The following is a 26,977-nucleotide window of genomic DNA, read 5'->3' on the forward strand; positions in this document are numbered from 1 at the left end:
TGGTGAATTTGACGTGCACTGTAGGCGGCTGTTAGCTCACCGCAGTTTTATAGACAGTTTGGTGGGTGGTAAAGTAAGCTGACACATCTTGTTGTAATTGCTATAACGTCGTCATAGGGGAGCTTTTCAGCTGCGTCAGCTTTTAGAGGATTAAAAATGAAGATGCAGATTTACAGCCGCGCGAGTGTCGTAGCTATATACCCTCCTGTTGCAAATGCTTTGCTCTCATAGAGAAACCATCGATTTGCGCCGTCGTTGTCAAGCGCAGCAATGCGGTCCGCTAGCTCAAGAGACAAGGCACTTCAGAGAGCAACCGAAGGGAAAGTTGGGCGAGTTGTATGTTGTTCATGATGGTATCGTGGGCGCTCTTTAACGCAGAGACAAAGAAAAGAATAAAAATAAAGGCGCCAGTCCCGTGTTTTCCTCTCTTCGTCTCTGTGTTAAACAGCGCCCACCAAACCATCATGAATTTCAGAGAGCACCGCGATGCTTTGTAATTATCTGTCTGGTCGGTTCGTGAGTACAACCTGAGAGGACATATGGTTCGATGGTTGTGCAGTAACTTCGAGTGACAGGCAGCGAGGAATCACCAAGGACTCTCTTACACGTCGGCCCTAAACATTGCCTTTTTTGCCTTGCACTATGCTCTCACTGCAATGTTAATGAATTGAATAGCCTTTCCACGATAGGAATAGCAAGCAAAAATACTCACACCTTCTATTTTAATAAAGGAATGTATATGTACATGGCACATGTTTGCTTGTCACATGTGATGTGTTTCATATACAAAGTTTTGTTTTAATATTGCCGCTAAACCTTCAATACTGCATGCGGGCTCACCATTTGCTTTTTAGAAATAAATAGTACTCTGGAGCACGTTATGACGATATGCTGCAATCATATGATGTAGTTGAGTGACATTTTGTGTTGATTGCTTTTTTTAATACAGCTGGAAAATATTCTCCCTTTATTGATTTGTATTTTACCGTTCGAACACTAAGGAATACGCGCGCGCAGCGCAGCCCTAGCTCCATACCACAATTTCCTCAGTCATCTTTCGCTTTCTTTCCTTGTTGTCCGTTTATCCCCTTCTGCACGTGTATGGTAGCCTAGGCATCACCCAATTAACTTTCCTGCTATTCCATTCTTCTGTTTCTTTCTCTTTCTGGAACATATTTTGCGTTTCGCAATAGCTTTTAGCACACTAGCGCATAAAATTGGAACCGACTAGGTGTAAAACCCAGCGTATACGTTCCACACAATGTGTGTGTGTGTGTGTGTGTGTGTGTGTGTGTGTGTGTGTGTGTGTGTGTGTGTGTGTGTGTGTGTGTGTGTGTGTGTGTGTGTGCGTGTGCGTGTGCGTGTGCGTGTGCGTGTGCGTGTGTGTGTGTGTGTGTGTGTGTGTGTGTGTGTGTGTGTGTGTGTGTGTGTGTGTGTGTGTGTGTGTGTGTGTGTGTGTGTGTGTGTGTGTGTGTGTGTGTGTGTGTGTGTCTCTATTTCTCTCTCTCTCCCTCCACCTATCTCTGCGCTGCTTTCCGCGCCCTACTCAACTAAAGTCAACACAATACGTTAGAAACTTAAGCAGACTTGGTGTCCTGACACCTGGTCATGACACGGCTTTTCGAAAAATGTGGGTAGCACAACCAGCACCTAACAGTAATTGATACTTTGAGACTGCGAGCGTTGTCCTCAGATATGGACTATGCTGGCAGCGCCGGCGCCTCTTCGTCAGTGCTGGAACTACTTTGGAAATCTGTCAATTCCTTCTGTTTATGACGAAGTCCTAAAAGCTTTAATTCCTGCATTTAAAAGCCGCTGATAAGTGAACGTGAGAGGTCATCGGCGCTTATGAACAGCAATGCTACTTTCAGCTCCCATTTTGCACCAACCCACTGCGAATATTCTGTTGCCGTTCTTGCTCTTCAGCTGAAACTGGCGCAGCCTTTCCGTGCGTAGCTGACGCCGAATGTTCGACCGCAAGTATGTCACGACACACTGAGACCGCAACGCCACAACATACTTCACTCGCCTCACTACAACCCGAGGCTTCCGAATCACGGAATGCACCGCAGCACTGCTAGAGCATCGTCGTTTTTCATACTTGGCGCCAATATATAGTAGCAGACGATAGCGCGTTTTTTTCTGTCGCTTTATTTCTTTTTTTCTTCAGAATGCGCAACCCGATTGTGTGCTTACGTAACCTGGTACCGTCCTACTGCACATGTCACGCGTACATCACAATTTGAACAAAATTGCGAATTGTCGCAAATAGCATCCCTGCTGTCCAATTTCTGATCGCCTTTTTGCTATACGTCTACGCAGGTTCAATACTGTAAATCACAAGGCTCTTTGTCTCCAAATAAAATTATGTTCGACCCGATTTCACGCACATCGAAAACGTCATTAAAAAATCGGGCTAAGCGCAATTTCTACATGAAAATGTACCCTCAAGTAAATGTAGTTTAGTAGAATCCGGAAACGCTGGCCCAACCCAGAAACTAGCCGACGTCTAGTGCTTTTTGTAAACCGTTTTCAAAGAGGGCATTAGTGTTAGCCAGAGATATCTTGAGGCCAAGTAGTTACTCAGACAGCAACGGGAAGATATCAGACAGCAAAACTTTGGTGATTTCGTCTTATATAGGAAGTCTGGGTGCAACTTAGACATGTCATTGGCTAGCGATGTAATAGCACACGTGAACAACGACCGCGCAATGTAATACGCGACACCCAGTAACAAAGTGACAACATGCTTTGTAAACGTTTCACTGATACAACGCATCCTTAAAAACTCACAAGCATGCCTATGGCAGGCTTTCAGTGCAAATGCGTAAGCTCGTGTCGGCAAAGAAAAATTGGCCAGATGTATCGATGTCGACCATTTCCGCTTTGGAGCCACGAAACCTCGCGATTTTGTCAGGCGGTAATGAGCAGGTGACAAACTCACCTCATTGATCGTCAGTGACTATTTTCAGCTTGTTCCTTATTATTCTAAGCCTTTATTAGTGCATGTTATCCTTGCTACGGGCTAACCTTAGAAGTTCGAAAAAATTGTTTCTATTTAAAGCTAGAGACCTGAACGAAGGAGCTGATGGGACCGCCATAACGGTATCATTGTGTCAGGCGCTGGCCAGTTGTTCGTATTGATCCTGCTGCAGGTATTGCACGTTTAAGGGGACCGCTGTACTTGTGAGCGAGTTCTTTAGCGGGGTACCAGGGCAGTTACGGCCAGTCCCATCTGCGAACGGAGAGATGTGTCATATGGCGATGGTAATGTACGTGGAGAAATATTTGCAATGAATCCGAAACGAAGCATTTGATTTTGTTGGAGCCGTTTCGGATGCCACTTCCTCTTAACAAAGTAGTGAGAAAAATGTTGCGCCTTTCCTGCTCTTTTACGTTCCGCGAATAGGAAACGTACTAATAATCAAATAAATTTTCTCCAAAAATACGCAAAAAAGTCCATTGAACATTCTATTGAATATATGAATTTGTAAAGAAATTTGATACTAAATAATGAGCATTAAATTTTCACATATAAATTCCAAAAAGAGAAACATAAAGATCAGGAAATCGAAAACGAATAGTTCATGCGTCGAACTGACTGCAATGATTGCAACAGTAATTTTAAGGAACTTTTTCGCTTTTAATGCACTAGTCAATGTGTGTTATAAATATACGCGGCTTTTAATATTCTCATTGTGCCATTCAAACACTCCTGTAAGTGAAGAGTATTCGAAATAATCAATTCACAATTCGTTAGAACGAAACCAGTATTAGCTTCGAATAGTCCGCGATGCATGATGAAACATCCACCACGGACTCGCATGGGACCGCTAATGACAAGATAATCTGAATCAGGCCTGCGGGCTATCTAATGTCAGTACTGTCTGTTGAGGCCTGCCCTCTACTTTAATGTATTTTTCCGCAGAGCATAGGCTAATGCAGCTAATGCGGCTTATGAGCGAATTGGTACGGTGGATTATTATGCCAAAAACGTTCAACGTATGTAGTTGCCTGAGCGATTTTCTCTGCCGTGAACAGCTCACTACGCACACCCTCCCACTTTTTTAACCTGAACGCACGAGCGTCGACCGCCTAGTCGATAAGCGCCGTACGGTGGAACACAGCGTCGAGCGGAGCGAGAATACGCACGTGCGCACAATGAGCACTCCGGTGCAGCTGCCCTCTGCTAGGCTCTTCTGTGAACGAGACCTCACCACTGCTTCTTTCGAGTAAACCCCTCCCCCCCCCCCCCCCCCCCCATTATCGTCATCATCCTTTCTCTTTTCTGAACTCTTCCATCAAATTATAAATAAGCGGTCGGGCGGTAGCGCTCGCGCTGGATGGAATGCGATATACGCCCGCTGATTATACTAGATGCGTATCAGCATTTGTTTCTTTTTACTATGGGCCACGTAGCACTTTCCTGCAGTAGATTATCCCGTGGCAACGAAATCTGATGGGATTACTTCGCTTATCAATTCGCACCTTCCTCTCATACAGGAACGCAGGCGGTGCCACGTGGCCTTTTCTAATTTTCCCAGCGGCATGTAGAGAACAGAAGGAAATGCGATAACGCACAAAAGAGTAGGTTGAGTTGTATCCGCTTCCCGTAACAGCCTCGCAGAGGACAGCTGCACCGGACTGCTCATTGGGCTCACGAGCGTATTCTCGCTCATATCGCCGCTATGTTCCGTCGTACGGCGCTTATCGACTCGGCGGTCGACGCTCGTGTTCAGGTTAAAAAAGTGAGAGGGTGTACATATAAAAGTTTTCGCCTTCTTGCTTTTATAAGAGCTGTTATTGAACTGTTGCAAAGTGATAAAAGCCGCTTTTTTAATGACTTGAGTGCGCTCTCTAAAATGTGTAGCCCGTGCTCATGTGACGAAAGTAAACTCGAAAATGGTGCACACCGATCGGCAACGGTGGGAAAGAATTTTGGATAATCACGCTTTCACTCACAGCGAACAAGCTGTCGTAAGGCATAGCGCCTCGTCGTTAAGAGTTTGCCTTTCGAACGGTTACATTTTAAGGGGCTGCTGTGTTGATCCATTTAAATAAACTACCAAGTTTATAATGCAGTCATGTTTTCATGTAGACATCATGCATAAGACTGCAAGATCTGGTTATTCAAATATATGTGCTGATTTTCAGCTATCATATGAAGCGTGTATTACAGCACTGTTATGAAAAAAGTGCGCTGAGGTCTAAGAGGGCTCTGAAATAAGAAAAGGATGACCATTGCATGTGCCCCTCAACAACAAAATAAAGGCCATAAATTGACCTTGCGCACATAATGGAGTTGGAGCTTGGCCGTATGTATGGTCTTCCTAGAGGAGCGTAGTCCACAGGCCTCTTTCGAAACCCTTGAAACACAATAGCCAAGCATCTTGCCCTGTGAAACCTTGAAATCGTGTAATTGGTAGGTACCCGGCGGCACGGGGCAGTGATCCCCTCACCTCCTGCATGCGTGGCATAATCTCAAATCAATTACAAGGTACTTATGCCACTTACGGGGCGCCATTCACAGCTTTCAGCGAGCGGTGGAAGATAATTACTGCACGCAGATAAAAAGAACAGATGTCATTACAGCAGCAGGAAGTTGTTTACAAATGTTAAGCAGCCATTTTATTCGACCGAGCATTTTATATACTTTTATATATTTTATATACATTTTTTTTTATATATTTTGGAGAAGGTTAGTCAGCCTTTCGCATTCTGGCATTGCGCGACACTGTCTGTCAATACCAGCGAGAGTCACATCGTCGACACTAGCGAGATACACGTTGTCCAAATTTCCCCCAACTTTTCCCCAAGGACGCCAAGGAAAAATTCCAGTTGGCCTGCGTCAATAGAATACGAGAAGAGAAGGAAAAACTTTAGTGAAACGCAGTATTGAACGTCACATTTTAGCGCAAAAACTAATTTCATGAGGACGAATCTCTTGTAACACAAAAAAAGGCAAAGACATGCATACAACTATCGCCATCACCGGCTGATTTCAAATGTCAACTGCGATGCCCCGACACAGTTTTTCCTTCCCGGATCTCGGAGGCCTCACTATAACCACCTTTCGCTTCGAGACGATAGTCACGGAGCTCTGTTCAGTGCACGTGGTAGAGATGAAACAAATTTAACTCGAGTGCCGAGAAACGTTTTCACTAATCATAGCGTCTTTCGATAGCGCAGAAAACATCAACACAGTGATAAAAAAAAAAAGCAAACAACTGTTGCCAAAAACAAAACTAAATACCATTTTCTTCAGTGTTACTTTTTTACTCATTATGGCCAAGCCTGAATCTCAAAAATACAGGAACGTGAGATAAACACAGAACACAGCGCGATTGAACTCCTCCAGCTAACCCGAGAAACAGCCTTCCGAACTTTTTTTTTTTAGTTTAGGTTATTTTGTTCGTACCAAAGTTCTTGCACGCATTTCTCCCTTCCAGGTGCGTGTACGGTGACTACGTGAAGCTGTTTCTACACCTGGACAAGGAAGAAGCGGTGAACAATCGGAGCCCGTACAACTCAATCCTGTGCGGCAAGATCAACGACATCGAACAGACCCACTACTCCTCCGGCCATGCGCTCATCTTCGAGTTCCACTCGGACTGGCGCCAGGGAAACAACTCGGGCTTCAGGGGAACCTACAGGTTCCTCAGTAAACGTATGTCTAACCTAGAACACCGCGCCTACAGCGCAGAAACTGAATGTACTAGATTAAAAGTCCTTCAATGCAGGCCAAAATGCGCAAATATAAAGAATCAGCTTTAAATAACACGGCTTTTTGCGGAGGCATTTTTCCAAATTTGGGATTTTATTTATATTTGTTTTTATAATTTTTAATACCATGCCCGTCTCGAATTCGTCTTGTCTTATGTTTTCCTGCCATTTTGCACTAAAAAATATGCGTGTGACGTCTGTATCAGTGAGAGAGGTTCTGCACGAGAGATGGGTTTCTAGAGTGAATGGAAAGACTCTGCCATTTCTTACGCTCCCTTTCCAGCCTGTAAAACGTGAAAAATAGAAAATATGTAGAGAGAAATGCTCAGAATATGAGAAAGAAAACCCAAGCTTGAACAAGACCTCCAGCATGCATAAGGAATACTTACATAAGTAATAAAACTACCATAAGCAATCAAAAGCAGCGAATTAGTGCTAGTAACGTGCCTAGCGTGTCTCGCCTCGGTACTCCTCACTCAACAGCAGTTTTCGCTGTTATTACCAGTAGCCCAACACCCGACGCATTCAGTGAATCAAAGGTCGTGTTTGCAAGGGATCATCTCACATCGCAATCAAATACAGTGACAGTACCCCCCCCCCCCCCCATGTTATTCATAAATAACAATAAAACTAAAACTACATATATCTAGCATTCACCGTGTTTTTATGAACGTCACAAGTTAACCATCTCGTGAGACCACTAATCAGGGATAAATTGTAACCCATAGCGGATGAAACAAGCAAGATTGCACTTTTTTTTTCTGTGCTTTGGCCTCGCCTAAAATTAGTTGCTGTGATCGATTCAAATAACCACCCTTCCTTTTTTCCGCCTCATCGAAAGAGTGGATTCTGAATCTTACCCCTTAAAAGGCTACTGTTTCGTCCTCACCTACAGCACAGTAACCGCCGCCAATATTTCTCTCTACTGTATATGGAAAGGAGAGAAGTAATTTAATGCAAAGGCAATAAGTGTCAATAAGTATGTCACAGTAGGTAAGTTTTTCAATTTCATCTGAAGAAACACTTTGAAGAAGGCATGTGGGTGGGCTGCTTTGATGACGGGCCGACACCTCAAGCGCTCAAAACGTTGCCGCAGTAAACGAAATTGCGAAGGTGCAAACATACATTACATGCACAACTATACCAGTGCATCCATAGGTTAATCAAAAACTACAAGCAGAAACGAGAAGACGAGAATAACTAACCCTGTGGGCTCAAGCGTAAAGGCGTGGGCCTGAAGCATGTTTCCTGGTAAAGCTCGTACAGTCATTCCTCTCACCTCGTTTTGTATGTATGCAGATGGTCATTTGAGAGTTTCCAGTCGGTGTTCCATCTTGTGTGCACTTGTAGCGCCGCAAAGCAGTGCGCATTTGCAATATTCTGTGCGGCCTTCGATGTCGGGACTTTGGACTATGCAGGCCAATTTGAGACGGACGGACAGGCGGTGGCCGACTCGCGGTGCAGCTTCGTCATGGACAGCAGCAACCGCAGCTCGGGACGCTTCTTCTCGCCCCAATACCCGAGCTCGTACCCTCGGGACATCAAGTGCGCCTACAGCTTCCTGGGGCGGGAAAACGAGCGCGTCAGGGTGCTCTTCGAACAGGTGCGCCTACAGCGAGGAGACTTCAGGTACGCCATCTCCACCCCCTTTCGCCATCTTTCCACACATACACAAAAGCATGAGCGCATTCATCAGCGCGTTCTTCTAAAGCCTTACCGAGGGAAGTTTGAATTAAGAACTGGTTGTATTCTTCTAGACTACAGCACAGACGTCGCAGTGTTGGGAACTTTGCAGAGAACACACATTCCGCTGCAGTAGACGAGGAGACTTCAAGTACGCAATTGCTCCCTTCCTCTCTCTTTCCATACACACACGCAGACGCAGAACCATACGTGCGTTCTTCCAAAGTACTACAGAGGGAAGTTTGAAATGAGAACTGGTTGCATTCTTCTAGATTACAGCACAGACTTCGTAGTGCTGAGAACTTTGCAGAGAACACGCATTCCTCTGTAGTAGGCAAGGAGACTTCAAGTACGCAATTGCTCCCTTTCTCTCTCTATCCATACACACACGCAGAACCATAAGCGCGTTCTTCCAAAGTACTACAGAGGAGAGTTTGAAATGAGAACTGGTTGCATTATTTTAAAGTAAAACGGAAACTTCACAGAATTGAGAATTTTGCAGAAAACACACATTCCGCAGGAAATTCGTTCTTGTACTCTGTTCCACTTCCCAAGATGTCTTATATGAATGGACGTCAAGAGGCCACATGGCATGACCAAGATGGGAGAAGTTTTAAACTCGGGTAACTCCTTTGAAATGGGAAGGTGAGATAACAACAGGTCCCCCCGAGACCTCCGCTGATAAAGGTCATACATGGTACTCCTTAGCTAACATGGCACAAATGTATGGCTTGGTTAAAATGACGCTTTATATCTATGTCGCGTGGACTTGCACATATTGTAACAGCTTACTACCGTATGCCACTGAGTACATGTGAGACATAGAGGCACAAATTAAGAGTTAATCGATTATGCTAACAGGAAACTACTTGTACGCGAAAGATGATACGCAAATGGAGCCGCGGACAGGAGCAGTCGAAGCTGTCGAGCTTCAATAGGGATACTCAAGACAAGCTTGAGTATCCCAAAAGTGGGCCCTCCACAATCTCCTCCTCAGGTAGATGTATCCTATATGGCCTGTATGATGCCCGAAGGGTGCTTCAGCCTAATCCGAAATGGTAGGGGTGCTGCCAAGTACACACACACACACACACACACACACACACACACACACACACACACACACACACACACACACACACACACACACACACACACACACACACACACACACACACACACACACACACACACACACACACACACACACACACACACACACACACACACACACACACACACACACACACACACACACACACACACACACACACACACACACACACACACACACACACACACACACACACACACACACACACACACACACACACATATACATAAATACGCCCCGCCGGGGTGGCGCAGTGGTTAGGGCGCCCGACTACTGTTCTCAAAGGTGCGGGATCAAATCCTGGACTCGGCGACCGCTTTTCGATGGAGGCGAAAAGCAAAGCGCCCGTGTGCTGTGCGATGTCAGTGCACGTTAAAGAACCCCAGGTGGTCGAAATTTCGGGAGTCCTCCACTACGGCGTCTCTCATAGCCTGAGTCGCTTTGGGAAGGTAAACACCAAAAAACAAAAACATACATACATACATACATACATACATACATACATACATACATACATACATACATACATACATACATACATACATACATACATACATACATACATACATACATACATACATACATACATACATACATACATACATACATACATACATACATACATACATACATACATACATACATACATACATACATACATACATACATACTACACACCGCCGCTTTTTCGACAATATCACAATAAAATTAGTGGGACGCTTAAACTTGGGCCTAAGAGTAGAAGCGAAGCGTCTTTGCCACCGCTTTTTCGACGTACGATCTTTATTTTGTTTTTTATTTAAATAACTTAAATTTCATTATTACCGTTACTTTGGCATCGTTACACATTCCAAACACCCGTTAATAAGTCATACGCAACACAACGCACTCACTAGGTGCCCCTCTAACACGCTTGGTGCCGACGACCATTCGTGCACTATACATTGCGTGTCCATCTGGCATGCAGAGAACCTCGTTTCGCACAGCAATGGCGACAAATTTATTTCAATAAATGTATTTTATAGCTTTTTTCGAACATGGATGTTCCGCGCGAGGTCATGTGGTTCTGACTTCATAACCCTGTTCATCAATTAGGATTCTTCCGCATAGAATTTTTCTGCACGAATATTTCGGACACGATTTTGCCGATAACTACTACTACTGCCACGACGCCGACAGTTTTTCGACGGAATGAGCTGTATACGCTTCGCGTAAAATGTTAATTGTATGATAACGACCGTTTAGGTTAAGAAAATGATCTAAAATGAAACAAGCGAATTATCAACTTAATAACGCATGCCGCCGCACTGTTTCAAAAGACGGGTTCCATTTACCCCTTCATCTATTGATAAGCTCCAAAGCGATATCATAGGAACACATCATAGGACATCATAGGAAGTTTCATCACAACATCCGCAGTGAGCTGCGGCCTCAGTTGTACTGTTGTGTATATTTCTGATACATGACACATGTTCACTCTCCACACGAATGAGATTACTGCGGCGTAGAAAAAATAAAACAGGTATCGATAATATGAAATCCCTCCTGTTAGAATTTAAGCTCATTTTTCATTTCTTTATTGAAAATTCATACGAGACACCATTACCTCCTGAAGCAAGTTTCAACGAACTGTTTCCTCTTCTGAGCTATTTCTGGCTGCCGCAGTTCCCCCTCGCATCGCTTCGAATAATTTCCCGCATTGCATGCCGTCCTCGCGACTTAGTATTTTGCTTGTCGCTTTTGCAGCTGCTTCAACAGCCCGGACGTGATATTGGTGCACGATGGCCGAGACGGCAGTGCGCCCGTCATCGGCCAGTTGTGCAACCGCAACGTTTGGGTGGAAATGATGTCCACGGGACCCGACCTGTACGTGACCTTCAGTGCACAGAGCCACTTTCCGGGCCGAGGATTCATGGCCAAGTACACCTTCACCGAGGCGCCCTACAACGGCTCCTTGGATCAACTGGTCTCCATCGGTGAGTGCCTGTTGCTAATACGACTAGCCACGAAGCCTTGGTTGGTCAGCAGTCTACCTCATCACGTTGCTTGCTCACGAACGTTCGAGAGGAGAAATGTCGGATAAAACATTAATGAGCGTTGCAGTGCAGTAACAAATATCGACTTCCTCGCTTTGACGTCATCGCTCGCATCATACTGACGTCGGCTGATATGTCTCAAAAACAAGCGGGAGATCCAATCTATGTTTTGTTCCTTTTATTGTTCTTTTATTTATGGCATCTGGCGTTGTTAGGCCTCTGTTCTGCCTTGTCCACCGTAGAAACTTTCTAAATTATGCCGGCAAACCTCAATGGTAGCAGTACCAGGTATAAACTAAACCGCAGAATATACACCAGTAACGTCAATCATTTAGCGCCCTTTACCGCGAACTCGAGACGCATACATTTCGCGCGCTTTTTTGCCCAATGCTACATGAAGCTTGCATAGAATTTTCTTGCCAACACATTCACAGCAGCCAGTGCTTTGCTCAAAAAATGTTTGGAATCGCTGTGCAGCAGTAGTATAAAGAAAAAGGAGAGTGCAAACGCGTAAATTCTTGCGTTTAAAAATACATCGTCGCACGCATTCTGATGAATGTTGCGAGAAATATTGTGAGACATTTGCCCGATAAGAGAAAAATGTGACTGCTTAATCTTGACTTTCAAGCTGCAGTGCGAAATGGTGTCCCTCGCAACTCTAACCAGCAAAACAAAGTACTCTAAATGCTACACTTTGCTGAATGGCGACAATGGCATCTTTAAATATTTAGCAATGCTAAGAAATTTTAGATGTCAGCTTCTGATCTACTTCAGCTAAAATAATAGAGACGTAACATTGTTTTACTTTACTCCATCAAATTTGAGCAAATAAATGGTTGGAATAGGTACCAATTCATCATCAGCTAACTGGAAGCGCAGTTTCATGAATATTACGCTGCCTAACCTGCTCCCGTGCGGTACCCATCAGCTTTAAGCGCTCAAAACCACAGATTATTTGACAGTTGTTTTTGGCCGGAATTCGTGCTTCACCCGATTCTCCCAAAAGCAATGAGGGTGGGTAAAAGAATCGCGTGAAACCGGACTTTACCCCCAAAACAAGGGTCCTGCGTATAAATCGTTACCAGTCGAACTTCACTGTGTGGTTTGTAAAGATTTTAGCGTCATTCATTTTTTTTCTACTTTGGCTCTCTGCATCCATGGGCAGTTTGTGGCAAGTGTGACATCTAAAAAGCATGCGACTCTGCTTGGTTAGTTACTCATGCCTTAAACCCTCCAAGCTAGAGTATTACCACATGAGTAGTTACGCCGTGTTTATACGCTATTCAACATACTTGCTTCTAGCCATACCGCCTGTATATTGCGAGATATTTGCCCGAGAAGAGAAAAATGTGGCTGCCTAATCTTGGCTTTAGAGTCTTAGCCTACCTGCTCACCAGAAGCGGACACCTGTGCTTGTGTTTTTCAGAGCCGCAGAAAAGTCCGGACGGTGGTCCTATCAACAAACAAGGTCAGAAAGCACGTTTAATTTTTCAGCGGCGCACACGTGATGCGCACATCCGTCTGCTGCGCCCATTGCTTTATGTCGAGACTGTCAGAAAAGCAAAACGTACGGGTCCGTTATAGTAGATATGTAAATGGTAGCGTAGATTTTATAAGTGCACAGAGATCTCTTTAGACGAAGCTGCGGTGCTTAGGAGGCAGCAAAATTACATTCTGAAAACTACGCTCAAGCTATAGTATTTATTTGTTTCTTTGTTTGTTTACTCTTTCGCGGGTACAATCGTATGGGGGCACAGGTAAATGAAAGCGGCCTGAAAAAGCCTCTAGGCACCCAACGTTGAATGACTAATTGGTTAGCTAATATTTAATTGGTTAGACATTGTGAATCTGTTGTTTCTACAAAAGACCACATCTGTAGGCTGATTGTCCATTTAAGGGAATTGTGTGCACAGGCTAACTCCGAACCGAAGTGGCACTCACTCTTAGTGATGTGCTCTACATTGCCTCTTGTTTAATGTTTTGTTGACTTGGTGTACCCTATTGATCATCGTATTGACTTGATGCTCTTTTCTTAATCATTTGTACATAGTCCATGCATATAGGACATTGTTTCAGTGTAATAAAAAAAAATGGCTAGCTCAGCTAGTAGAGTAATTGCACCGAGAAGACGATGGTCCCGTGTTCGAACCCGAGAGCAGAACTAATTCTTTTTTTCTTAAGTACAAAGATCGGATTGTAGTTCTCAGCTCCATTTCCTGCCTGTGTTTGCGTCGATTTCACTGCCACACTCGTCAGGGGTTGGAATACGACTCCAAGCTTTCTTTCTCTATGATCGGTCCTTCGTGGTCACGTAACCTCAATACTGTAAATAAATGTTACATGAGACATTCGTTGTGTCTAGTCTGAAAGTGCGTTACGACATTTTGTTCAATTAAGGTCACAATGAAGCAGTGTTGCCGGGCTAGCAGTTTTCCTGCTAAATTTATCTAATTTTAACACTGCTTAACGAGACAAAATGCTGAATTCCGAGAAGCGGAATATTTAGCCGTTTCTAGGTCCTCCTGGATTTTTTTCATTGGCGGTTTATGATGGCCCTGCAATTATTACTTAGAAGAGTGTTCTCTAAAATTTATTTCTACAATAAAATGTCGCTGTGAAAAGATGACGTCAGTGATATGCCGCGGTGGTAAATATGCAAACACTCCCATTGAGTCTTGAGCTCGTTTAGGTGGCATTTCTAATGCAATTTGTAGAGTCTACCGACGTCGAGCGTCCGGTCCGACGGACTGGGACCTATCATATTCATGCACAAGTTTAGGAAAGGCTGGCTACAGGACCTTAAGCTTCGGGATTGGATACATGAACTTCCAAGTGCAAATAAACGCTATTTGTTTCGTTAACCAGTTGTTAGGCCATCAGAAAAAAATCGCTGCCCCTCAGCTGCAAAGAAAGAAGACCGCCCTCGTCCTCTGGAGCAACTGAGGGAGCAGAAATCAATTCTGAGAATAAGTGAACTAGAACAGAAATGCTTCCACCAAAAATCCCTTCTTCGGGCTGACTAAACTTTCTCTATGCTGATGCTGCTTTGCTAGAAAGCATATTCAATCTCCTGAACATTATGGTATGTAAACAGGGAATCTAATGTGTAGACCTAATATGTAATGAGTACATTCGACATTGCTCTAAGTGGCGAAGCTCATGAAGGGTGGGTGATGACTCTTCTAGAGCACTGAGGAGAAATTAAGCCCATCCAGAGTCTCTACAAGCTTACATCGTATACATGCACCTTCCGGAAACCATTCGGGTCCGGAAGCATCCTTCGGTGGGTGCACCATCGGACACCTCCCAAATCCTATGGAACTCGCACTAATTGCTGTGCTGGGCTTTGTATAACGGCCCTGTTTGAGAGGGCAAAAAAAAAATGATAATGTTTCACAACTTATGTACAAGATCTGAGAATACTATCCTTATAATGGGGCAAGAAAAAAATATGTTGCAGATTTTTATTCCAAGTGTTCTTTTCTTTTCCGGAATGCGTACGCGTACGTATTTGAGCTATTTTGCTAACATTCAGAGGTTTTGACAGTAATCCGTGCATGCGCTGAGGCCGGAAACTAAACCAAGAGCTGCCAACTAGGTCATATCTAGCTGAATAGCTATAAATTTTAACTGAAAACTAAAGAAAGGAACTGAATGCCAAGTAATTTAAATCATGGCCTATTAGTATTTCACTGTCATATCTGTGCAACCTCCTTGATATTGTGGCAACCCGTGATTGCAGTCTACCTCGATACAGTTGGACAGAGAAATAGATCAAAGGAAAAGAGCACAACCGCTCTCAAAATGACTTCAGAAGATCGAATTCGTGCTTCACGAGCACTCCCTCCTCACAGCGCGTACTACGTACTCTAACGCAAACGCCGAGAGGTTAGCGTGCATTGAAGTGAGGCACGAGCTCGCGCAAGGCACCCTACAAAACTTCCTAGGGCGCCACCTATCGAGGCTGGGAGCATTGATCGATATTCCCGCTTGTGAGCAGAATCTGTGGATGGCGCTCGCGCAGCGCACATCCTGATCTCTCCAAATGCCTGCAGCCAGCATGGAAGGAGAAAGACAGCACGTCCAGGTTATTTGAATATTTTATTATGAACGTAAATATTTGATTGATTGATTGATTGATTGATTGATTGATTGTTTGATTGATTGATTGATTGATTGATTGATTGATTGATTGATTGATTGATTGATTGATTGATTGATTGATTGATTGATTGATTGATTGATTGATTGCATGACAGGTATCACGAAATAAACACAGCGCGAAGAAACAGGACACAGGAAGAAGATTCATACAGACGGGACAGCGCCAGTCCCGTCTTGTATGTGTCTTCTTCCTGTGCACTGTTTCTTCGCTCTGTGTTTATTTCGTGATAGTTATGAACCAGCTAGCCCAGACCAAGAGCCTAATTGTATAAGAGGCTTCCGTCAAATTAAATCAAATGCTATATTTCCCCTTCGGGATTCAACACTGCGGTCAATGTTGCCATATTATTTAGTGAAAAACAGCGCTGTCATGAAAGCTGTGAAAGTGGCCCAGAAAAAACGCTTGCAAAACCCATTAGACCAAAAATATGTGCGTAGAATATTATGAAGCGCAGCGTTCGCCAGCTGCTATACGTTGCTGACCTCATTCCCAGTGCAAGTCAGAGGAGTAGGATAGCTAAATGTGAGCCCATGAATAAATTATGGAGCAATGGCGTACAAGTAAAGCATCTACCTCGTGTCCCTACCTCGCGTCCGCATCCCTACGGCTACAAAGGAAAGCTATAAAGTTTTACCAAGATACTTTGTTGGGCGAGTTGGTACACATTCATTATTAATTTAAACAGCGCGAATAAGAAGACAAAGAACAAAATAAAAGGAAGCCACAGTACAATCCTATGTTTCACCAGGTTAGGATTTTGTATCGCCACAAAGAAAAAAATGACGAGAGAACTGGTTGAAGCACATTTTATTTCAACAGACATTAAGTGCGTCAGCAAGACTTCTCTTGCTCTGTCAAGCAAAGAGATGTCTTTTTTGAGTGACTTTTTGTGCAGCAGACGAACCCAGGGGTTGTTTCACGTGATTGTTTCGTTTTCGTCATGTTTGTTTTTACCTGGGTCATGGAATAAAGACTTAGGCATAGTTGTGAGTCAGCGCTTGTACTGTGGCTTCCTTTTATCTTGTCCTTTGTCTTCTTGCTCGCGCAGTTTAAATTAATAATGTATGAAGTTTTCTCAGAAACTTCCCGCGCTAGTCCCGAGAAGTGGTAACGGGCTCGTCTCCGCATCAGGGCGAGTTTTTCTTTAACTGCGGAATTTCTGAGTAAGCTTTAGAGCTTTCATTTCCATGGACGAGAACCTTCCCGCACTTGTCCCGGAAAGGGGTCCCGGGCTCGATCACCGGATCAGGGCGAATTTTTATTTAACTAGGAAGTTTCTGAGAAAGCTGTAGAGCTTTGATTTGTAGCCGTATGGCTGCGCTTGGGTGGATGTCAGTGAGTGTTTACACCCTTTTTACCGATTCACTGGTTATAGCGTTCGACTGCTGAACCCAAGGACGCGGGTTCAAATCACGGCTGCGACAGCTGGTTTTATGTGCAAGTAGAAAGCAAGGCGTTCTTGTGCTGTGCGCTGTTAGCTAGTGCACGTTAAAGGACTCCAGGTGGTCGAAATGCAAGAGTTTAAAATATTACAGTTCCTGAACGACATAACACACACACACACACACACACACACACACACACACACACACACACACACACACACACACACACACACACACACACACACACACACACACACGTACGTACGTACGTACGTACATACATACATACATACATACATACATACATACATACATACATACATACATACATACATACATACATACATACATACATACATACATACATACATACATACATACATACATACATACATACATACATACATACATACATACATACATACATACATACATACATACATACATACATACATACATACATACATACATACATACATACATACATACATACATACATACATACATACATACATACATACATACATACATACATACATACATACATACATACATACATACATACATACATACATACATACATACATACATACATACATACATACATACATACATACATACATACATACATACATACATACATACATACATACATACATACATACATACATACATACATACATACATACATACATACATATACGGAATGCACTGTGCGAAAAAGAAAAGGCATATCTAGACGCGAAACAGCCCAAGCGAAGAAGCAGAAAATGAAAAATGTCTGATATTGTTTGCTCCCCCTGGCATCGTGCAGAATGGGGATGTGAGGAGCAAGATTTTAGGGGTCACCCTCGCAAATTTTCACTACCAAAAGAGCTAACCAGGGGGCCAGCAGATGAGATGTTAGGTCGAGAGCGATGTAATGAATAATCTGACGTGTCTGTTAAATCTTTGGGGAAATCCACAAATGTGGAGTACGTTTGCAAATCTAGATTTGCAAGCCTGCCTGAGTAAGAAGTGGATGCGAAACACTCGATGATGACTCTTGAAAAAAATATCGCAATGACCTTCTATTCACTGATACTCGCTTTTAAAATGACTTGATTGCAAAGCATTATCAATTGCACAGGCTGGAAAGTCAAAATACATGTCTAAAAATCAATGTGCAGGAAACTGAAGTCAACTTTAAACACAATCGCAAGGGGACAGCAGTTTACAATAGGTAACATGGCGTTTGACTTGGTCAAAGGATACACCTACTAATGGCAAGTGATCACTACAGATACGGAACATGGAGTAACAAGTGGTACAAGAAAGGAATGGAGAGCATTTGGCGAATCCTATAAGATTATTAACCTCAGTTTACCAGATTACCTCAAGAGGAAAGTATATAACAGCTGTTATCATAACGGTGCTCACCCATTGTGCAGAATGAGGAAGGCAAACGAAAACGAGTTTAACAATGACCGATGCAGCGACTTCTGGAAGAAACAATGAAAGATGTAACTTTAAAGGGACAAAACGCTGGCCAAAATATGTCAAGAGATTATGGTAAAGATGAAAAGACCTTGCATTATATAGTACAGATCGAGCACTACAATATCAAAGAAAAGAGGCTTTACAATTTTAATTTGCCATTGAAAATTACATAAAAACAACTGAGGCGCTATCTAGCGGAGAAACCCCATCACTTTCGGTGTAGTACCCCATGTGACTACATGCCAGCAAATATCGCTGATTTTCGCAAATGCACAGTGTTCGTTTTTCTTCTAGGAGTGCTTGCCATAATTCATTATATGTTGCGCTCTCTCCATTCGTCCTTGTGAATAAAAGCAATCCCTCATTTCGCGCCACAAGAGGCATGCTTTCAAGTTTTGCTACAAGATTGTGCCACAGTGTTTGGAATTTCTTAAATGAAGCGATGATAGTACCCAGTAAAACTTTCGTCGACGAGGGGTGCGTTATTGTGCCGTAACAACCTTGATTGTAAAACTGAAAAGGGCGTTACTCTAAGCAAAGAATATCGAATTACATACTGCCTGGAGAGTGAAATTTATATTTGTTTTCGGTACGTCTTTTTTGTCAACCACCAATAGTCATCGCGGTCGCTGCTCATGGTTTCCAGCATCGGACTACCTAAAAACGGACGCATGCACTGATCGAAAAATTCTCGATAAAAATTTCTACAGCGTTTCTACCAAAACTGTTATGGAAGCGAACATTTTAGTCATCAATCTTCCCATTTCGCCGGAAAAAAATTGAGACATAAATTCCCGTGTTCTGTCTTTTTAAGAGAAAGGAGGCGTGCAGAGTGGGGTTAGAGGTCAAACGAAGTTAGTGGCATCCTAGTCGAAACCATAAACGAGAAGTGGACATGGGGAGTACATATAATGTGAAAATGGTCATTCCGACCTACACGCTTGATTTCAAGAGCCGGACTATATTCCGAAAAATTCAGCAGACACGCTTAGAGCCGCCTATATATACGTGCATGAACCTTAATGCTCGGTCTCGCGATGTGCTACCACGACTCCCGCTGGCCACGCTTATTCCTGTGGTGTGCGCCAAAATTTGAATGGCAGCGCATTTTCCTCTGTGCTTTTTCTGCTTCCTTGACGCAGCCTCTCCACTCCTCCTGTAGTGGCGGCTCAAGCTGCACTGGGACGCATGGTATGTTCAGGTGATTAAGGTAAACAATTGGAGTTGCATATGTCGCTAGTTTTAATCCCTCCAACCTGACTATTAGATACATAATAATTGGGAAGCGAAATGGTATGACACCACCAGAACTTTGGACGAACGTTGCGTAAAAATTATGATAGGAAGAAGGGAAAATTTTCAGAAATTCTGTAGGAAAGAGGTAGTGGAGGAGCTCTGCGACAGGGGTATCTGTTGTGCATACCGTCGTCCTACTCGCCATTTCGGTGGGCTGACAACGGCTTGTTACTTGTCAGGGGGATCGAGCCGATTCACGATCATGATCCCACCGCTGACTCCAGTGTTAGATGTCAGGAGCCGGCGCCGCTGGGATCCCCTTTCGCCATGAGGACGTCCGACCAAACCGGAGAGAGAACACCGCGGTCACGATCCTAATCCTTGTATCGGGGCTCGAGTCCATGAGACGAGCTGAACGAACGGTGCGTTTATACAATATTTTCAAACATTGTACTGAACAGACAACATCAGCACGAAGGCCGAATGTTACTGGCTACACGTGACTGTCTTCGCACTGCGCCGGCAAGGGAGAATCCGCCAGATCCATTCTGGCGAGCAGCACAACACTCAGTGGACGTTCGCAATGGTCTCACTCGATAGCCGGCAGAGCGACCTTTTTCATAGACCAGGAAGCTGTCGACATTTGAGCTGTCCAATCCGGACACAGCAGTTAGCGGCAGCCCAAGAAGTCATAGCGAGCGCCCTGGCTTCCCGTCGCGGATCTGCCGCGGTGGGAGAGGGATAGGTGAGCGCGCCTCTACGTGGACGGCGAGGAGGTTGAGGCGTCAAAGTGTCTGGCTGGCCAAACGTGTCCAGACATGATTGACGCCAAAGCTTCTCCTCAATGCTTTGTTGCCATGTGAAGCAGCACCGGGGCTTGTAAAGGGGCGTCAAGCGTTCACTGCCACCCGTTCGGTTCCAGTCGTCGGCCACTGCAGGAGCCGTGCGAACCGCGGCTCCTAACAGGCTATTGCGACGCCATTTTGGTAGGTACAATCGAGTGTTGACCTAAAAGAGGCCGATAAAATTTCGGACTAGTAAAGCTTCCACCTAATAAAATACACTTGGCGAACTTTGCCTTAGTAGATAACCACTGCGACGCACCTCGGAAATGTACTTCACGGCTTTTTTTTTTGTGCTGTATATTGTCACGTAGCCGTTTAGGCCCGTAACCAGAAGGTTGGCCTTTAACGAGGGGTTGATCTAGCAGGCACAGGAGAGCAGGTCCAGAGCACCGAGAGACAACAGCCAACTTTGGCCTCTTCTAATCGAACGTCACGGGGCCACTTCTTCAAGTCCACGCACGAGACTCTCAATGAGCAGCCGCCTAGCGGCTGCTATTGTACACGCTACAATATTTTTCCATTCTTCGTTTACGGTTTTTTGGGCAATTTGTTCTCCTTTTCAAGCAGTATATCTTGGAAGCTCCCATATAAGTATGCTCGAAATTAGACGTAACAAGGCGCTTTATGCAACAGCAAGTTTTAATGGCTGCAAAATAGTTTGGTTTGGTTTGTGGGGTTTAACGTCTCAAAGCAACTCAGGCTATGAGAGACGCCGTAGTGGAGGACTCCGGACATTTCGACCACCTGGGGTTCTTTAACGTGCGCTGACATCGCACAGCACACGGACGCCACTTCGTTTAGCCTCCATCGAAACGCAGCCGCCGTGGTCGGGATTCGATCCCGGGAACTCCGGCACAGTGGTCGGGCGTCTTACCACTGCACCACCCCGGCGGGGTGGCTGCAAAATGGTTTTGCTTACTTCATAGGGTTTAACTTCCCAAACCGACTGAGGTTATCAGGGAGGCCGTAGTGGACGGATCCAGATACTTCAAACACCTGGGGTCGCCTAAAGTAAACTGACATTACATACACACACAAGCACATAGAACAAAAGTCTCTTGTTCTCTGCCTCCATATTTATTTCTAGATAAAGGGGCTTTACCCTTTATCTATCCGGTCAAGACTGCATCGCCTGAAATTCTTATACCTACTGCTACACAATTCATACAAGATTAACCCCGAAGACTTCGTGAAAATCCAGAATAACACGTCATAAACTTCCCCTCTTTCTTGAGGAATTTTTCTGTAGCAACAACACTGTTTACTTTTTTTTTCCGCAAACAGTGCGCGATTGGAATGCACTTTACGCCTCAGTTGTAAGGCAACCTATAGTCCAAAAGTTCTTAGAGCTTGCCGAGTCTACTTTGTTGTCATGAAGCTGTCTGAATTTGTTTCAAAGCTCCGGTGATATATGCTTTCTATTGTATAACTGATTTTTTGGTGTTCTTTGTGCTATTCTATGAAGGTTTTCCATATTGAATCTGCCACATCAGCAATTATGTACACGTCATGCAGTTGATGTCCACTTCTGTAAAACCTCATTGGGGTTGACGGTATATCAAAATAAATAAAATAAAACAATAAATTTCCTTTAATTCGACGCGAACTCGCCAGGCACGGCTTTCTCAATAAATAAACGAACTAATCATCCAATTTCATCCGAATCTCCCCGCTGTTGACACCAAATCCTTTCCTGCGGTTCCCATCGACGAACACACACTAGTCCACGGAAGGCACGTACGAAAGCAACCTGCGTACACACAAAAACATCGAAGCAAGCACAGAAAGAAAGAGGTTGAGCACAGGGTCCCTCAGTATAATCCCCGATGCCCACTTCCTTTGTACGTCGCACCTCATTGGTATGCCGGCAGCCTGCTGTCGTGGTAGCACGGCACGGTCCTCCTCGTTCGATGCCTGTACTTCGGGAAGACCGCCAATCATTGGACAATAACAAAGGACGACGGCTGGGCTGAGCAAGGGCCAGAGCTGTGTGCGTATGCAAAGCGGGTGGGAAGACGGCCACACGCCAAGGGTGGTTGGGTAGTTGAATAGGAAGGCGGCTATTTCTGAGAAGCTCCGCAAGGTGGCAGTGGCTGGTGGCGACTGCGCAGCGTACAGAATGCGACAACTTAATCTGCATATTCAATGCGTTCGATGCGGAGCCCAGAGTTCGGTGCAAAAAGGAAAATAATGATAAACGGCTGCGCTTCTCCATGGTTTGACAAGGAACTGTTAGACAACTTTTTTTTCTCTAGCTTTTACTAGCCTACGAAGTACCGGAAGTACACTTCGGGTGCCCGGGATCGAAGTGTTCTTTGCACATAACACGCTACGCTGGAAGCGAGAAGAATGAAGGCAAAACAAAGCGAATGAATGAGGAGGGGGAATATTGTCATGGGAAAACACAGTACTAGAAGAGAAAGACAAGGAACGGAAGCTTATCGACTGCCTTGATGGGACTAGGGAACCAATGAAGGAAAAAAATATAAAGAAACATCTGGTCGTAGCCGAGATCTATCGATCAAGTTGTGCGCCATCTTTGCGCCTTTTAAACAGTTCTGAAAGATCGCCGCGGTGATGAGGACGCCTACGGAGACAGCTAAGTGATTGTTTACTCAAAATAAACTAATTTTACTCTTTCTTTTGCATTCGGCTACTGCGGTATAGGTAACCTTTAGACGAATGTGAACCTCTCGTGCCTTCTTCTCGGTTTGCCGAGAGTTTCAATTAGAAATGACGCTTTCACTAACGTACGAAGCCAGCTTAGCAAGGAACAAACAGGTATTCACTGGGTGCTGCCGTTGACACAACGCTTGGTTCTACTTAATTTTACAAGCGCTGGAAATTCCGCGGTATGCCGAATCCAATGCTTTCTTCTTGCAGGAAATGCCCTTTTAGATTAAAGGAGGTTTTTCCTGAAGCAGAGTCATCGCATCCACACGTTGCACTTTTCTTTGAATCAGCTCTTTTCGCTCGCCTTTTGCTTTTCAGAAGCAACCTCACCCCGCCCGTTGCATTCCTTCTCTATTTTCCCTTTCTCCTTTCATAATTTTTCGTTGCGTTGTCTCTTCAACATTGTCACCTTTCCTATTGTTCTTCTCCTGTCACCTCCTACTAAAGCATCGCCAACTTCAAGTAACTTTATTCGAGCTTCCGGCCTTTCGTACAGCTATTTTCAATATCGATTTTATAAAATTTATGTCCTATATCCAAGTCACTTCAGCTGAAGCACGCAGATGTACAGCTAGAATCAATATGAAAGGAAACACGGCAGCGCGTGGCCCCGAGCTTTGCAAAGCGCTGCTACCAACACAAGAACAGAAAAGGCGGCACTAAGGGTATGTTCGGAAAGGGGAGCTTACCAAGCTTACTTTGGATGCCTCTTTACCACTGATTCTTATCACCTGTCGGTGACAGCGCATTTCAAAACGTGGAGGCCACGCTCTCCCGTGCTTCTAGCTGTACATATCGCTTCAGCAATTGTCCACATCGGTACAGCAGACATGAAAGAACGAAAGAGGTATAACAGTGACGTCTTGAGGCCGGTAATGAAACCTTGGAGTGCATTTAATAAATATGAGTAGCTTCAGGCAACGCTGGCTGTGTACATAAACTTCTTGTGTGGTTTTCTGAAATGACAGCGACGAAACCATCTTATCACTAATTTATGCCAACGGGCCAATTCGCAAGACATTGTAAAGAAAGGGGCACAGGACGCCCTCCTATCATGCAAAAATATGGATTATACCGAGGATTGCAAAATACTCATTTAGGTGTTTATTTTAAGAGACTTAAACTATAGGCAAGTGCAAGTGGGCCACGGGACCACTGATCGCATTAAGTCATCTTGCGATCGAAGCATGTACTAACGGGGAAACATTCCGTGGACCACGCGAAGTGCAACCAAAGCGCATAACGTTCGTATCGGACAGCAGTCTCGGACCATACTTGTCGAGCTGAGAGGTGGACTTTGGTTTGTTTTTGTTTTTTTTGCGTTTTAAAGAAATAAAATGATAATTCATCGTGCTATACGATAGTCCAAAATCGAAAGACGTGTGGTCCAGCGACTTTTGTGTCCGACAGTACGTGCCTGGTCACAGCGTTCGTCGTTCTATTGTGAATAACGGCCGACTGATCCATTTATTGCCTCATCACCCACACGTCGGATCCCCACTCTACTGAGAGAGTGCATTCCTTTACTCGAGATTTTTGTCAGTGACCCACAGGTATTCGACTCCAGATGCATTTTTAAGCCTTTCGGCATTGATTACTAAGTCCATTTACGTATCTTTAAAAGAGATCATGCACCCCTTTATAAAAAAAAAAAGTTCAAACACATTGATTAATCATTGAAATAGTAAAATATACTAGTTTTTCCACTAAGGGATAGAGCTTAGAATGCCAGACAGCATATGCACAGCTCCTCTTATTCCAGCTCCTGTAATTCTAATTTCCAAATCATTGTAGGATTCCGAAGCGAAGTTTGCCCACTCATGTATTCAAGTATCGCCGCTTGACATAGTTATCTGTGGCTGTGTATATTATAATAATTGTTTTCGCCAGCTATTTTGTTGCGCAATAGAATTGACACAAAACAAACTTAAACAGGACGATGAAAGAGAAAAAAAAATACCTGCGCCATTCCATCGCTTCTTGTTCTCTTTCTTTTTTTCTTTTTTTTTAGAGTTTCTTTATGGAGCCTTATGGAGCCTTCCCTAGCGAAAAAACCGTATGAGTCCCAATAACCTCATAGAGATTTCTCATACTAAACTCATACAAATATCATAAACCTCATATATTTCTCATACGTTGAATGATATTTGTATGAGATGATATGAGTTTTGTACGAGTTTAGTACGAGAACTCTTTATGAGGTTATTGTGACTCATAGGTATTTTTCACTATGACTATACCTTTATGTAGCCTTATAGTTTCTTTATGGAGCCTTATGACATGTTTCTTTGCACCCTTGTGAGTCATCAGAACTACCAGTGACATCAGAGTCGATGAGTGACACTGCTTGATAGCTGTAACAAAAGCAGCCTGATGCGTTTCGGTGAGTCTGGATGTCTTGTGGAGCGGTGAGGTGCGGTGCAAAGCTGTGTTTACTGCGGCGCAGAGCCTCGAGCGCGCTTTATTTTGAGTAATTCGTGTCGTGCAGTTCGATATGGTGCGTTGCATGTCGGGGAAAAACCACCACTATACCACTTCCTCGCTCCAAACAAACGCGAAAAAAATATACAAGTTTTTATACTGTCGATTTTAACTGTATATATAAGAAACGTCAAGAAATCAGCATGTCGCATAGGAACATAATAAGAATTTTAAAATGAGGAAATAGGAAGTGAAGAAGAGATTTTTTTTCTTCGAGCTTCGGACAATAATACGAAGAGCGAAAGCTGCGCTAAAATGTAGTCCCTTCGAACTACTCCCACAACTCAAACTTTTCCCGGCTATTATTATTGCAAATACACCTTGCGGGGAAATTTTGGCAAAAAAAGCTGCCACTTTACAAAAATAAATGACAAGCTAAAGTGCTTGTCGAAGTTCTTTCTTAAAACTGAGAGAAAGCGAGAGGATGGAAGGACTGCGCCACAGCTTTCGGCGGCCTTACAAAAGCAACGCAGAACTTACACCTGAAAGGCGAGTGAATAGGGTATGCAAAGAGAGAAACGGAAGAATGCGGGAGGGAAAAGGAGAGAATTATGAGCAGACGGGAGAAGAAAAAGCCCTTGGGGCTTTATTTGGCAGCCATACGGCCACACGCCCTCCCTCTCTTCCGAACGCGTCGCACCGGGCTTCATTTATCATTTTTCTTCCCCGAGGCATCCTTATTCTTGGAATGCTTTTGAACGGCCTGTCGATGCGCGAATATTGAATCGCCCGAGTATCGTCCTCTCCACTCCACGTATGCGTTCGCGCTAGCTTTGCAGTCCTCTCTTTTCTTTCTCAGGTTTTCTTTATCTTTGACTCATTGCAACCAATGTCAAGCAGTGATCGAGGGAGAGAGCAACTCGCACACGAGCTAGCACGGTCTTCCTCGCTCTCTAATAAGAACTCTGCAGCGGCATATGGCCGGGGAGACAAAGACGAAGCACTGAACAGACAGAACGAGTCATTTCCCCGGGCGGCGGAGAAAGGTTCAGGTGGGAAAGAGGGACTACCAGCAGGAAGGATTTTCAGACAAAAGCCTGTGGGGCGTGCCTTAAAGCCATCTTGACTTCTGCTGCGAGAGTACTCGTTCGACATTTTGGAATTCAAAATCTTCCTTGATCGTTATGCAAAAGGGCGAGCGACGAATGCCACCGCGC

At 44.2% G+C, this 26,977-nt stretch overlaps 1 protein-coding gene across 1 annotated transcript in view; it reads left to right on the forward strand.

The window, feature by feature from the left end:
- LOC146208284 (zinc metalloproteinase nas-39-like) overlaps positions 1-26,977 on the forward strand; it is a 53,072-nt gene that overhangs the window by 14,144 nt on the left and 11,951 nt on the right. Inside the window, exons 4-7 of the mRNA XM_084597034.1 lie at positions 6,450-6,667; positions 8,142-8,352; positions 11,267-11,496; positions 12,983-13,024. Of these exons, the coding sequence (XP_084453160.1) occupies positions 6,450-6,667; positions 8,142-8,352; positions 11,267-11,496; positions 12,983-13,024 (701 nt within the window). The remainder of the gene's footprint in view (positions 1-6,449; positions 6,668-8,141; positions 8,353-11,266; positions 11,497-12,982; positions 13,025-26,977) is intronic.

Source organism: Amblyomma maculatum, chromosome 1 (assembly GCF_055883805.1).
Source record: "Amblyomma maculatum isolate TAMU_Amacu chromosome 1, ASM5588380v1, whole genome shotgun sequence".
In the NCBI taxonomy this organism is placed as follows: Eukaryota; Metazoa; Arthropoda; class Arachnida; order Ixodida; family Ixodidae; genus Amblyomma; species Amblyomma maculatum.